The sequence below is a fragment of the Oncorhynchus mykiss genome, chromosome 14, assembly GCF_013265735.2.
Source record: "Oncorhynchus mykiss isolate Arlee chromosome 14, USDA_OmykA_1.1, whole genome shotgun sequence".
NCBI lineage: Eukaryota > Metazoa > Chordata > Actinopteri > Salmoniformes > Salmonidae > Oncorhynchus > Oncorhynchus mykiss.
This window is the reverse complement of record NC_048578.1, coordinates 27,395,103-27,410,030: the sequence shown is the minus strand read 5'-3', so window position 1 is coordinate 27,410,030 and position 14,928 is coordinate 27,395,103. Positions and strand designations below refer to the sequence as shown.

At 42.5% G+C, this 14,928-nt stretch overlaps 1 protein-coding gene across 2 annotated transcripts in view; it reads left to right on the top strand.

The window, feature by feature from the left end:
* Window positions 1–6,526: 6,526 nt before the first annotated feature.
* macrod1 (mono-ADP ribosylhydrolase 1) overlaps window positions 6,527–14,928 on the top strand; it is a 119,061-nt gene continuing 110,659 nt past the window's right edge. The window contains exons 1-3 of one of the 2 annotated variants that reach the window (XM_021561605.2): window positions 6,527–7,449; window positions 7,757–7,867; window positions 8,238–8,348. In XM_021561605.2, coding sequence (XP_021417280.2) covers window positions 6,975–7,449; window positions 7,757–7,867; window positions 8,238–8,348 — 697 coding nt within the window. In that variant the 5' untranslated portion in view covers window positions 6,527–6,974. The remainder of the gene's footprint in view (window positions 7,450–7,756; window positions 7,868–8,237; window positions 8,349–14,928) is intronic. The other variant, XM_021561604.2, reaches the window with a different exon arrangement.

Genomic DNA, 14,928 nt, shown 5'->3' with positions numbered 1-14,928 from the left:
AAGGAGCACTGTGCAAGCGATAATATTGAAATGGAAGGAGTATCAGACCACTGCAAATCTACCAAGACCTGGCCGTCCCTCTAAACTTTCAGCTCATACAAGGAGAAGACTGATCAGAGATGCAGCCAAGAGGCCCATGATCACTCTAGATGAACTGCAGAGATCTACAGCTGAGGTGGGAGACTCTGTCCATAGGACAACAATCAGTCGTATATTGCACAAATCTGGCCTTTATGGAAGAGTGGCAAGAAGAAAGCCATTTCTTAAAGATATCCATAAAAAGTGTCGTTTAAAGTTTGCCACAAGCCACCTGGGAGACACACCAAACATGTGGAAGAAGGTGCTCTGGTCAGATGAAACCAAAATTGAACTTTTTGGCAACAATGCAAAACGTTTAACCATCTTCCCCTGAACACACCATCCCCACTGTCAAACATAGTGGTGGCAGCATCATGATTTGGGCCTGCTTTTCTTCAGCAGGGACAGGGAAGATGGTTAAAATTGATGGGAAGATGGATGGAGCCAAATACAGGACCATTCTGGAAGAAAACCTGATGGAGTCTGCAAAAGACCTGAGACTGGGACGGAGATTTGTCTTCCAACAAGACAATGATCCAAAACATAAAGCAACATCTACAATGGAATGGTTAAAAAATAAACATATCCAGGTGTTAGAATGGCCAAGTCAAAGTCCAGACCTGAATCCAATCGAGAATCTGTGGAAAGAACTGAAAACTGCTGTTCACAAATGCTCTCCATCCAACCTCACTGAGCTTGAGCTGTTTTGCAAGGAGGAATGGGAAAAAATGTCAGTCTCTCGATGTGCAAAACTGATAGAGACATACCCCAAGCGACTTACAGCTGTAATCGCAGCAAAAGGTGGCGCTACAAAGTATTAACTTAAGGGGGCTGAATAATTTTGCACGCACAATTTTTCAGTTTTTGATTTGTTAAAAAAGTTTGAAATATCCAATAAATGTCGTTCCACTTCATGATTGTGTCCCACTTGTTGTTGATTCTTCACAAAAAAATACAGTTTATTATCTTTATGTTTGAAGCCTGAAATGTGGCAAAAGGTCGCAAAGTTCAAGGGGGCCGAATACTTTCGCAAGGCACTGTATATGATGAACAGAGAGTAGCAGTAGCGTAAAAGAGGGGTTGGTGGGTGGTGGGTAGCAGGACACAATCCAGATAGCCCGGTTAGCCAATGTGCGGGAGCACTGGTTGGTCGCCCCCAATTGAGGTAGTATGTACATGAATGTATAGTTAAAGTGATAAACAGAGAGTCGCAGCAGCAACCCATAAAAGACTACTGTGGCTCTGCTGGTTACTTTTATAGTTAACTTTGACACCTTCTGGAAACAGAAGAATGACGGAGTCCATCCAAATCAACTTGACTTCTGGACTCTGTCCACGCATTTCAAGGCTGCATTGAAACAATGACTGGTCAATGATCCAATGATCATCAGTTAATCCCTACCATTGTGACAATGAGTCGTCATAATGCTGCATTAAATGTACATGATCCTAGTGGCAAACACAATATCAGTAATTTAATTTATGTATCCCTAATTGCACCAAATACTTCCATTTATCCTACAGCTATTGTATGCAGTAATCATGAACCTATGATTCAGAGTTACACTGTTAACACCAAGGAAGTGTGCAATAAATCAAATCAAATTTTATTTGTCACATACACATGGTTAGCAGATGTTAATGCAAGTGTAGCGAAATGCTTGTGCTTCTAGTTCCGACAATGCAGTAATAACCAACAAGTAATCTAGCTAACAATTCCAAAACTACTACCTTATAGACACAAGTGTAAAGGGATAAAGAATATGTACATAAAGATATATGAATAAGTGATGGTACAGAGCGGCATAGGCAAGATACAGTAGATGGTATTGAGTGCAGTATATACATATGAGATGAGTATGTAAACAAAGTGGCATAGTTAAAGTGGCTAGTGTTACATGTATTACATAAAGATGCAGTAGATGATATAGAGTACAGTATATACATATACATATGAGATGAATAATGTAGGGTATGTAACATTATATTAGGTAGCATTGTTTAAAGTGGCTAGTGATATATTTTACATCATTTCCCATCAATTTCCATTATTAAAGTGGCTGGAGTTGAGTCAGTGTGTTGGCAGCAGCCACTCAATGTTAGTGGTGGCTGTTTAACAGTCTGATGGCCTTGAGATAGAAGCTGTTTTTCAGTCTCTCGGTCCCAGCGTTGATGCACCTGTACTGACCTCGCCTTCTGGATGATAGCGGGGTGAACAGGCAGTGGCTCGGGTGGTTGTTGTCCTTGATGATCTTTATGGCCTTCCTGTGACATCGGGTGGTGTAGGTGTCCTGGAGGGCAGGTAGTTTGCCCCCGGTGATGCGTTGTGCAGATCTCACTACCCTCTGGAGAGCCTTACGGTTGTGGGCGGAGCAGTTGCCGTACCAGGCGGTGATACAGCCCGACAGGATGCTCTCGATTGTGCATCTGTAGAAGTTTGTGAGTGCTTTAGGTGACAAGACGAATTTCTTCAGCCTCCTGAGGTTGAAGAGGCGCTGCTGCGCCTTCTTCACGATGCTGTCTGTGTGGGTGGACCAATTCAGTTTGTCTGTGATGTGTACGCCGAGGAACTTAAAACTTACTACCCTCTCCACTACTGTTCCATCGATGTGGATAGGGGGGTGTTCCCTCTGCTGTTTCCTGAAGTCCACAATCATCTCCTTAGTTTTGTTGACGTTGAGTGTGAGGTTATTTTCCTGACACCACACTCCGAGGGCCCTCACCTCCTCCCTGTAGGCCGTCTCGCCGTTGTTGGTAATCAAGCCTACCACTGTTGTGTCGTCCGCAAACTTGATGATTGAGTTGGAGGCGTGCGTGGCCATGCAGTCGTGGGTGAACAGGGAGTACAGGAGAGGGCTCAGAACGCACCCTTGTGGGGCCCCAGTGTTGAGGATCAGCGGGGTGGAAATGTTGTTGCCTACCCTCACCACCTGGGGGCGGCCCGTCATGAAGTCCAGTACCCAGTTGCACAGGGCGGGGTCGAGACCCAGGGTTTCGAGCTTGATGACGAGCTTGGAGGGCTTGGAGGGCACTATGGTGTTAGTAGGACGATCACTTTGTGCAGCTCACCCTGTACTATCAGCTCCAATATAAATAACACGAGTAAGTCTACTTCTGATAAGCTTCCCAGTAAAGCATTAAAAACAATCAAGCAACCCAGAAAAGTGCTAAAAATAGCACATATTAACATATGTAGCCTAAGAAACAAGGTCCATGAAGTCTTGTAACAGATGACATTCCTATTCTGACTATCTCTGAAATTCACTTGGATAATACCTTTGATGATACAGTGGTAGTGTAACAGTTTAACTTTAGTCTGTCCCCTACCCGGGCTCGAACCAGGGACCCTCTACACACATAGACAACTGACACCCAAGAAGCATCGTTACCCATCGCTCCACAAAAGCTGCGGCCCTTGCAGAGCAAGGTGAACAACTACTTCAGGTATCAGAGCGAGTGACGTCACCGATTGAAACGCTATTAGCGCGCACCCCGCTAACTAGCTAGCCATTTCACATCGGTTACACTAGTAACACATGGTTATAACGTCTACCGAAAAGACAGAAATGCCAATGGGGGCAGTGTTGCGATCTATATTCAGAACCACATTCCTGTAAAGCTTAGAGAGGATTTCATGTTAAATACTGTTGAAGTAATATGGCTACAGGTTCATCTGCCTCACCTAAAGCCCATTTTTGTGGGAAGCTGCTATAGACCAGCAAGTGCTAACAATCAGTATCTGGATAATATGTGTGAAATGCTTGATAATGTATGTGATATCAACAGAGAAGTATATTTTCTGGGTGATTTAAATATTGACTGGATATCATCAAGCTGCCCACTTAAGAAAAAGCTTCAAACTGTAACCAGTGCCTGCAACATGGTTCAGGTTATCAGTCAACCTACCAGGGCAAGCAGCACAGGAATGAAATCATCCACATGTATTGATCACATCTTTACTAATGCTGCAGAAATGTGGTTTAAAGCCGTATCCAGATCCATAGGATGTAGTGATCACAATATAGTAGCCATCTCTAGGAAAACCAAAGTTACAAAGGCTGGGCCTAATATAGAGTAGAAGAGGTCATACAAGAAGTTTTGTAGTGATTCATATGTTGATGATGTAAATGATACTTGCTGGTCTGTGGTGTGTAATGACGAGCAACCAGAAGCTGCACTTGACACATTTATGAAATTGCTTATTCCAGTTACTAATAAGCACACACCCATTAAGAAAATGACTGTAAAAACTGTTAAATCCCCTTGGATTGATGAGGAATTGAACAATTGTATGGTTGAGAGGGATGAGGAGAAAGGTATGGCAAATAAGTCTGGCAGCACAACTGATTGGCAAACATACTGCAAATGAAGAAATAATGTGACAGAACTAAATACAAATAAACTATACTATGAAACAAAGATCAATTATTTAAATAATCATAGTAAAAAGCTATCCATTGCATAGATTGAGGGAGACATTGCCAACCTGTCTGATGTTCAGACTCTGCTTGCAGATGTAAGAGAAGAAATCAGTAGTGCCCTGCCCACTTCATTGTTGAGATTAACAAGGCTTATGGTGTCATCACTACCGTGTCTCGCCACCTTGGCCTGGATGAGGGCAAGGTTCTTGGCAGTCTGGCGAAGTACACTTCCAAGCAAGGGCTTTGGGATGGAAATGCAATATGGCAGTCGTGCCAACATATCTCATCAGCCACCTGGTGGAAGGGACTTTGTGGATCTGAGGCTCTTTCCCCTGTTGCCTCCATCATCCTCCAAATCCCACCAACATCAGCCGCCTCAGAGCGCAACTGGTCCTTGTTTGGGAACAAACACACCAAAGGACGCAACAGGCTGACAAATACAAGGGTTGAACAATTGGTGGCCATCCGGGCAAATTTGTGGCTTTTTGAGCCTGACAATGAGACATCCTCAACAAGGTGGAAAGTGACAGTGAAGATGAGGCCTCAGTCTGATGTTCATGAGGTGGACATTGAGGAGGTCCAGGGAGAAAACATGGAAGCCTGAGAAGAAGACAACCAAAGCTTTAGTTGCTAGACTATTATTTTACAGATGTATGTTGCAAACGTTTTTGGGAGATGCGATGGATCATTGGGGATCATTCAATATTGCTTTTCTTTTGTTGTTCAGTGAAATCATCCCATGTGAAGATTCAACTCATTTAATTAAAGTTAAATTCGTAACTAAATAGTTAAAAAAAAATGGATTGGAAGGATTTAATAATTTGCAATTATGTCTACTTATGATAAGGTAAAGGTTTATGTTTCTGTCTCCATATGATATGGTAAATATATCTAATGCAAAAAACTTCTACATTTAAATGGTGTTAATATTAATTTGCATATATTTCCATTAATTCCCATATATTCCCACAGAAAGTTTCCACCTCTGAATATTCCCCAAAATGTGCAACCCTGGCAGTAGCTAAGATGGGGAGAAGTCTGTCCATAATAAAGCGATGCTCTGCCTTCTTAACAACACTATCAACAAGGCAGGTCCAACAGGCCCTAGTTTTGTCGCACTAAAAAAGGACTAAGGAAAATTGAAATTGGCTCAGAACAGGGCAAGACGTCTGGCCCTTGGATGTACACAGAGAGCTAATATAAATAAAATATATGTCAATCTCTCCTGGCTCAAAGTGGAGGAAAGATTGACATCATCACTACTTGTATTTTTGAGAGGTATTGACTTGTTGAATGCGCCGAGCTGTCTGTCTAAACTACTGGCACAGCTCAGACGCCCATGCATACCCCACAAGACATGCCACAAGAGGTCTCTTCTCAGTCCCCAAGTCCAGAACAGACTATAGACAGACTAACAGTACTACATAGAGCCATAACTACATGGAACTCTATTCCACATCAAGTAACAGATGCAAGCAGTAAAAATAATAGATTTAAAAAACAGATTTAAAAAAACACCTTATGGAACAGCGGGGACTGTGAAGCAACACAAACATAGGCACAGATACATGCATACACACAAATGATAACATAAGCACTACACAGATTTAGTACTGTAGATATGCGGTAGCGGTGGAGTAGGGGCCTGAGGGCACACAGTGTGTTGTGAAATCTGAATGTATTGTGATGTTTTTAAAATTGCATAAACTGCCTTAATTTTTTCCTGGTCCCCAGGAAGAGTATATGCTGCTTTGGCAGGAGCTAATGGGTATCCATAATAAATACAAATACACTAGATGTAATTAGGCTACAAATTAAGTTACAGAGTAAGATGTAATTCTAGCTGTTGGCCAGTAGAGGGCGGTGAATGACAGACAGAGAAACAGTAAACTCGATCAGCTCAGCACAGAGCTCCTGACACGTTGGGCGACTGGCTTCCGGGCTAAGCGAGCAGTGTGTAAAAGCAGCGCGTCTTGGCGGATCGTGTTTCGGAGGACCTTCACCTCTCCCGAGCCCGTTGGGGAGTTGCAGCCATTAAACTAAATTGTAATTGCCAATTAGATATCACGAAAATGGCGAGAAAAATTCACAAAATAAATTAAATAAAACACTGAACTCCTACCATACGTTATATCCACACACAGCCTTGACAATTCGAGTGAACGGTGATGGTTAATTCGTTGAATAATTAATTTGTTTATACTCAACTTGAAAGGTATTTTATAGCAACACAACAATACATACTTTCCTTATGGTCATACTCTATATAGGTCATATAGCTCCCCTCCCATTTGGTACAATCCATGCGTCATTGTTTACAACAAAATGGCCAAGTATTTCTTCCCCAAAATTCAAACTGGATAAAGGCGCTTTAAATAACGAAAACGAAACTTAACTACCGAACCGAAAAACACCTGACACCGACGTAACGTTAGTAGTTCTGTGTCGGATTGACTTCAGGATCACACTCGCAGCATGGCATTTCAAATGTCAACTCTCTCTTCGCGTATCAGAGCCATAGGTCCATTTTCCCGCTGTCGTAGGGGTGACTTTCATACTAGTGATATCGGTGTGTGCTCCAAATTTAGAAACATTTTTGGTGTTGCAAATCGTCAGGTTTATTCGCTGGTGCGAAGTGGGCAGAGTTCGGCGAACTCCAGCCCTGCAAAGTGCAAGGCCATTCTGAACCCAGGGGGTATTCATTTTGCAAACCGCGTGGAGAAGTTTTCAACAACTACAGCTGCCGCGAAGTCGTTTGAGTCGTTTCAGGGGCAAAACAAGGCCTCGCCCTCCGGGGGAAAGTACGGTTCGTTGTATCGGATCGCCCTCGCCGCGCTTGGGGTGACCACCGCGGTCGTGTCCCTGCACTTTAGTGCCCATCTCGCCATGGCAACGGGATTGGAGCGGCTAAACCTTGACTCAGCCAAAGGTGACTGGAACGAGGTGAAGGGTAAGTCTGCAGACAGACACAGTTTGGGTGGGAATCTATAGGTGCTCATGTTGAGAATTTGGTTGCTCAACAGGACCTGTTGCTTGTGAAAAGTAAAGTTGTCAAAGCTGTGTGGCCTAAATTTCAATAGAAAAAAAGTAGGTGCCAACTCAAAGTTTGAAGTGGCTCATGGTGGCCTTATGTGGTACTAGGTTACAACCAAGCCATTAGTGCATTACAGCTTTTCACTATGTTGTCCCTACATTACCCACATTGATTAGTGGAATGATCATAATCATCAACTCTCTGTCCCTCTCCTCTTCCTTAGCTGCCTTGCTCCATATGAGTCAGGAGGAGAGAAGGAAGCACTACAGAACTACCTACCGGTCCCTGGAGGAGGTGCCTGTGTGGACCGCCAAGTCACTCACAGTGGACAGAGGTTGGTGGCACCTTAATTGGGGAGAATGGGTTCGTGGTAATGGCTGGAGCGGCGTCAGTGGAATGGTATCAAACGCATGGTTTCCATGCCATTCCATTTACTCTAAACCATTGTTGTTTCTCAACTCCCGTTCTGGGGTCCTACAACACAGGTTTACATGTGTTTGGTCCAGCCCAGCACTACACACTGTCATTTAGTTAATGCTAGGTGATTAGGCCCCAGGACTACAGCTGTGAGACACTGGAAAGCAGCATCGCTGAGCGTCCACTATAGATATTCTTGAGAGACAACATAAACGGTAAACGCATGTTGATATTACAGTGTTCTTATTAACAGTGTTGACAGAAGCAGGTGTTCATCTGTCTCCAAGGTGATTCAGTCAAGGCGACCAAATTCAAGAGGAACGAAGCTCTGGACAAGAAGATCTCGCTGTTCAGCGGTGACATCACCAAACTGGAGATTGATGGGATCGTCAATGCAGGTGATCATATAGTAACCTAGCTAATATTAACATAACATTACAGAAATAACATAACTTAAAGATGGAATCTGCAGTAGGGGAAACAACGCCATTGGCCGCCCCCACCACCGCTGTTGTAGTTGTTGTTGCTGAGTGGAGGAGTGTCATGCAGCATTGTTAAATAAATCGCAGTACTTATTGTGCTCTTCTGTTGCACATGCAATGATGTCAGAGGGCAAAAAGCTGTGTTGGTTGTTTACAGTCAATTATTTGTTTTAATATCGCAAACGGACGTGGCTGTTTCACCATTTAAGGATTCCAGCTTTAACTTGTAGTAATAACATTACTTAAAAATAACAGAATCACATGTAGTAATAATATTACTTAGTAATAACATAACATTACTTAGTAATAACATTACTTAGTAATAACATTACTTAGTAATAACATAGCATTACTTAGTAATAACATAGCATTACTTAGTAATAACATAGCATTACTTAGTAATAACATAGCATTACTTAGTAATAACATTACTTAGTAATAACATTACTTAGTAATAACATTACTTAGTAATAACAAAACTACTTAGTAATAACATAGCATTACTTAGTAATAACATTACTTAGTAATAACATTACTTAGTAATAACATAACATGACTAGTAATAACATTTCTTAGTAATAACATTACTTGTAATAACATAGCATTACTTAGTAATAACATAGCATTACTTAGTAATAACATAGCATTACTTAGTAATAACATAGCATTACTTAGTAATAACATAGCATTACTTATTATTAACATTACTGAGTAATAACCTAATATGACTAGTAATAACATTACTTTGTAATATCATTAGTAGTAGTAACATAGCATTACTTAGTAATGGCATTACCTAGCAATAACAGCATTATTTAGTAATAACCTAACATGACTAGTAATAACATTATTTAGTAATAACCTAACATGACTAGTAATAATAAGTGACATTAAAGTAATAATAAGTGACATTTCTTATAGTATAACATGAATTGTATACCTGTCCTGAGGCCTCAGTGCTCTATATGGAACAAATCACTGTGAAATGAGAAGTATTATCGTACTGATCGCCTGTCTTGGTTAGAGTCAGAATTGTATGTCCTGGGGTTGATACATTATCCTGATCCCATCATAGATTTTTGAGTGAACTGTATCTTATTTCACGCTCCACGTCACAGTTCTGATTTTGAACTTTGACCTTTACCCACCCTGAACCTGTGGTCTTCTCAGTTTCCGTTAAAATACTGCCCTGTTGGCTGTCAGCAGGGCCTCTTTGTTTAAAAAAAAACTATAGTATTAACTAATCAGAATCATATTCATGTCTTTATTATGTGTGCTTTAGAAAGAGGTTAATATGATACAATACACTGGTTGCGCAATGCCATTTGGGTGTAGTGTAATTTTCCACCTGCAGATGGCAGTAAAGGCAAGTGTATCATACCATATCAGTCTGAAGTTTCTTTGATCATAGCAAGACTTTAATTAGTACTGTGTTTGGCATTACTGTGTACAGTCCAACATCAAAAGAGCTACTTGATGATCAGGTTTTGCATAGAAAAGTATGTTTCTTCATTGGGTCATTTAGTGTTAACTGTCATAAAACAACATGGCCGCCCGCCTATGTGGTGCTGTGTGAATAACTCATCTCTCATTAACATCATGTTGGCTCCAACATCAGAGCCAGCAGCCTGTATGTTTTACAAGGCTTTTTATAGAGTCCCACTCTCACTATGCAAAGTGCCACTGAATAACAAGAGAAACAGAGCTATAAACAACCCCTAGAAGGGACAGGCAGAGCAAGGTGAGGGAACGAGAAGGGCTGACTGAGGATGCATCTGAAACCAAATGGCACCCTATTCCCTAAGTAGTGCAGTTTATAAAGAATAGGGTAGGGTTTTGGACAAAGCTAGAGTACGATAGGAGTAACAGGGAGAGGGATCAAGGGGACCTCTCGTGAGTATCTCTGTCACTATGGCAACCACTGTGGTGACATGGAGTTTGGTGGGAGGGCCTTCCCTACTACAATAATGATAGGTGAAGAACTGCACACACCCATTGCCACGCATTCGCATCACTTCACTCACGGCTGCTGATCGATCAGTAGGGAGGGCGAGCCGATAAGGGAGGACTGTTGATGTCGTTTGTGTCATTCTCAATAAAGATTGGATTTACAGTAACCCCCCCCCCCCCCCCCACCCACCCCTTCACCATTTTATTGCTGCTGGCTCCTGCATTCTCCTATAAAACACTGCAAACATAAAAACCCACAAGCACTTAAGAGCTGTCTTCGAGATGGGGAGGAGGGCGGGTTGCAGGGTAGAACATCCTTCTCTTTACACCCCTCAATCACTCCATCCAGCCTCAGCAGAGAGAGAAAGCGATTGAGAGGAGAATATATTGTCTGATGGGCTATTTGATTAAGATGGATTACGCAATGAAATGTGAATTGTCATTGGACTGATGAGGTAAATGTGTGTGGGTGCGTGACTCTACACTCTTATAAAGTTCTTCAAGTCAACAAGTTTTTAGTTCTGTTGTTTTATCTGCATTCGATTGCATTTATTTCAATTAAACCCACAGATCAATTTAGACTAGTTTCTACTGTAAGGGCTTAACCTCCTGCTGTCAGACAGCAAGGTATGGGCAGGGGCTAAATGTTCTGATTATATTCCCAGGTCCCCAGCCTCTTAGGGGGTGTTAGAGATAAGAGGCCCCTGGTTGCCGTGGGGAACCCTCACTGTCACTGTTGCAGCAGTAGCTCAGATACAAGATAAGCGGCAATCCCATCGGTTCAGGTCAAGCCCCCACAGACTAACAGAGAGACAAGAGCAGAGCAGCTGTGTTTCAACCTCAACGTCTAAACCCACTAGTCTAGAGATAACACAGCCGCATTGACTGGCCACACGCACGCACGGACACACGCAGCACTGACAGGTGGCTGGCCCCAATGGCCACAGGGAGTTAGTGATTTCCACTGCTTCCCTCTCAGTGACGGGAGGTAATCTACAGTACAGGCCCCACAGGTACACTACCTCCATACTGATCTACACTGTACTTAGGGCTACTGTTTTAACCACTGACTGCTGTCTCTACTGGCTGGCCTAAATCTCTGATTGTAGGTGTGATGACTGACTGCTGTCTCTACTGGCTGGCCTAAATCTCTGACTAGGTGTTATGACTGACTGCTGTCTCTACTGGCTGGCCTAAATCTCTGACTAGGTGTTATGACTGACTGCTGTCTCTACTGACTGGCCTAAATCTCTGACTGTAGGTGTTATGACTGACTGCTGTCTCTACTGACTGGCCTAAATCTCTGACTAGGTGTTATGACTGACTGCTGTCTCTACTGGCTGGCCTAAATCTCTGACTGTAGGTGTTATGACTGACTGCTGTCTCTACTGGAACTCTGCTGTAGTTTCTGCAGTGACTTCAGGCTATTTCTGTCAGTTTTAGTTAGTGTATCTCTAACTGTGGATACTGTACTGTAGGCCAAATATATCTGCACTGTAGTTAGGAAGTTTGTCTGTTGACTCACATGCTCTCTCTCACACACACACACACACATTCCGGTCGGACCACCATCAGCAACCACTGCAATGCTGAAGCGCTCCAAAACGGACAGACATATTATCCCAGAATAATTTACAACGTTCTGATTTATATTTAATTTACATGTTTGACATTGACGAGTTAACAGGAGCCCCCAGAGTCCAGCCTTAATGACTGGTAAACAAAATGGTGGAGGAAAAAAAAGTGAATGAGTTTGCAGATCACCCATTCATAGCCCCCCCCAATCAATCGCCACTTTAGCTCGAATGGATGAAGTGAGAGCCTCATTAGCCTGATTGACCCAGTGCAATGTGGGAATTTCAGAGAGGAGTCGGCCTGCTCATCAGCACAGTGCTCCTCAAGCTGCGTTCATCAATGCTGTGTGCTTTGTTGTCTGTTCAACTGAGCTGGGCCTATACCTTTAATTAGGCCAATAGAGTTCAATAAAGTTTTACCTTGATTAGGCCTAAGTATGTTCATCAATGTTCAATAGAGTTTTACCTTAATTAGGGCTTCTGTCATTAGAGCTAGGTTGACTGTACACACCGGTAGTGGTGACCAAGCATTCAACGTGGTGTAGTGTCACTGAAAACCAGGGTTGTAGTCACTAAACCTCGAGTCCGAGTCAACTACCAAGTCCGCTGTGTCCGAGTCATGAGTCCCTATGGCTGAAGTTCATGGCCGAGTCACGAGTCATGTCAGGAGTCCCTCAATTTATACTTGGTGTTATTATGATATTGTTTTTAGTCGCCACCAGATGGCAATATATGAGGGGTCCAGCTGTGACACCTCTCAGTGCAGTGCATCCCTCAGGAAAAGTGGACGTTTTGAAAGGAACCATATAAGGAGAAGTGGGGGTTTCGAATGGTGCCATATAAGGAGAAGTGGGGGTTTCGAAAGGTGCCATATACGGAGAAGTGGGGGTTTCGAAAGGTGCCATATAAGGAGAAGTGGGGGTTTCGAAAGGTGCCATATAAGGAGAAGTGGGGGTTTCGAAAGGTGCCATGTAAGGAGAAGTGGGGGTTTCGAAAGGTGCCATGTAAGGAGAAGTGGGGGTTTCGAAAGGTGCCATGTAAGGAGAAGTGGGGGTTTCGAAAGGTGCCATGTAAGGAGAAGTGGGGGTTTCGAAAGGTGCCATGTAAGGAGAAGTGGGGGTTTCGAAAGGTGCCATATAAGGAGAAGTGGGGGTTTCGAAAGGTGCCATATAAGGAGAAGTGGGGGTTTCGAAAGGTGCCATATAAGGAGAAGTGGGGGTTTCGAAAGGTGCCATATAAGGAGAAGTGGGGGTTTCGAAAGGTGCCATATAAGGAGAAGTGGGGGTTTCGAAAGGTGCCATATAAGGAGAAGTGGGGGTTTCGAATGGTGCCATATAAGGAGAAGTGGGGGTTTCGAAAGGTGCCATATAAGGAGAAATGGGGGTTTTGAAAGGTGCCATATAAGGAGAAGTGGGGGTTTCGAAAGGTGCCATATAAGGAGAAGTGGGGGTTTCGAATGGTGCCATATAAGGAGAAGTGGGGGTTTCGAAAGGTGCCATATAAGGAGAAGTGGGGGTTTCGAATGGTGCCATATAAGGAGAAGTGGGGGTTTCGAAAGGTGCCATATAAGGAGAAGTGGGGGTTTCGAAAGGTGCCATATAAGGAGAAGTGGGGGTTTCGAAAGCTGCCATATAAGGAGAAGTGGGGGTTTCGAAAGGTGCCATATAAGGAGAAGTGGGGGTTTCGAAAGGTGCCATATAAGGAGAAGTGGGGGTTTTGAAAGGTGCCATATAAGGAGAAGTGGGGGTTTCGAAAGGTGCCATATAAGGAGAAGTGGGGGTTTTGAAAGGAACCATATAAGGAGAAGTGGGGGTTTCGAAAGGTGCCACTCAAGACTTCGTTTGAGTTATCGGATGTTAGTCATGCTCTGCAGAGATGACAAAGTGTCAGTTGTTTTTCCTAAATGTAAATGCTAGTTAATGTTAATTTTAAAATGTATTATTTGTTATTGAATATTTGAAATAATAATTGAAATATGAAGTCATGGCGGTTCTAGTAGTTATGTAATTTCAGCGCATCTAGTGTTGACTCCTTTCGAAACGCCTACTTCTCCTTTATATGGTTCCTTCTGAAACGCCCATTCCTTTCCACACCCCCACTTTTCCTGAGAGATGACATATCAGTAGGTGAGAACATAGAGACTCTACTGCACTATATCGCCACTCGCTCATGAAAAACCCTAACTAATCCCTATCACTACCTCACAGGTTCTACTCAATACCTGTGTTACTTATTTACTACATAAATGAATGGTAAGTCAGGCTCTCAGCTACTTTTTTGTAATCACCCACTGATATATGTGTAGGTTTTATTGTCAGAACCTGGCTGTGGGATACAAGGGGAAAGTGGGAAGGCAGAGCTACAAGACAAAGACAGATTGGAACAACATGATGCTTGAAATGCAGTACATCCACAGGTTCACCTCCAATTGACTCAAATTATGTCAATTAGCCTATCAGAAGCTTCAAAAGCCATGACATCATTTTCTGGAATTGTCCAATCTGTTTAAAGGCACAGTCAACTTAGTGTATGTAAACTTCTGACCCACTGGAATTGTGATATAATGAATTATAAGTTAAATAATATGTCTGTAAACAATTGTTGGAAAAATGACTTGTGTCATGCACAAAGTAGATGTCCTAACCGACTTGCCAAAACTATAGTTTGTTAACAAGAAATGTATGGAGTGGTTGAAAAACAAGATTTAATGACTCCAACCTAAGTGTATGTAAATTTCCGACTTCAACTGTACATACATACATACATACATACATACATACAGTGGCAGGAAAAAGTATGTGAACCCTTTGGAATTACCTAGATTTCTGCATAAATTAGTAATACAATTTTGATCTGATCTTCATCTTTGTCACAACAATATACAAACACAGTGTGCTTAAACTAATAACACACTAATAATTGTATTTTTCTTGTCTATATTGAATACATCATTTAAACATTCGCAGTGTAGG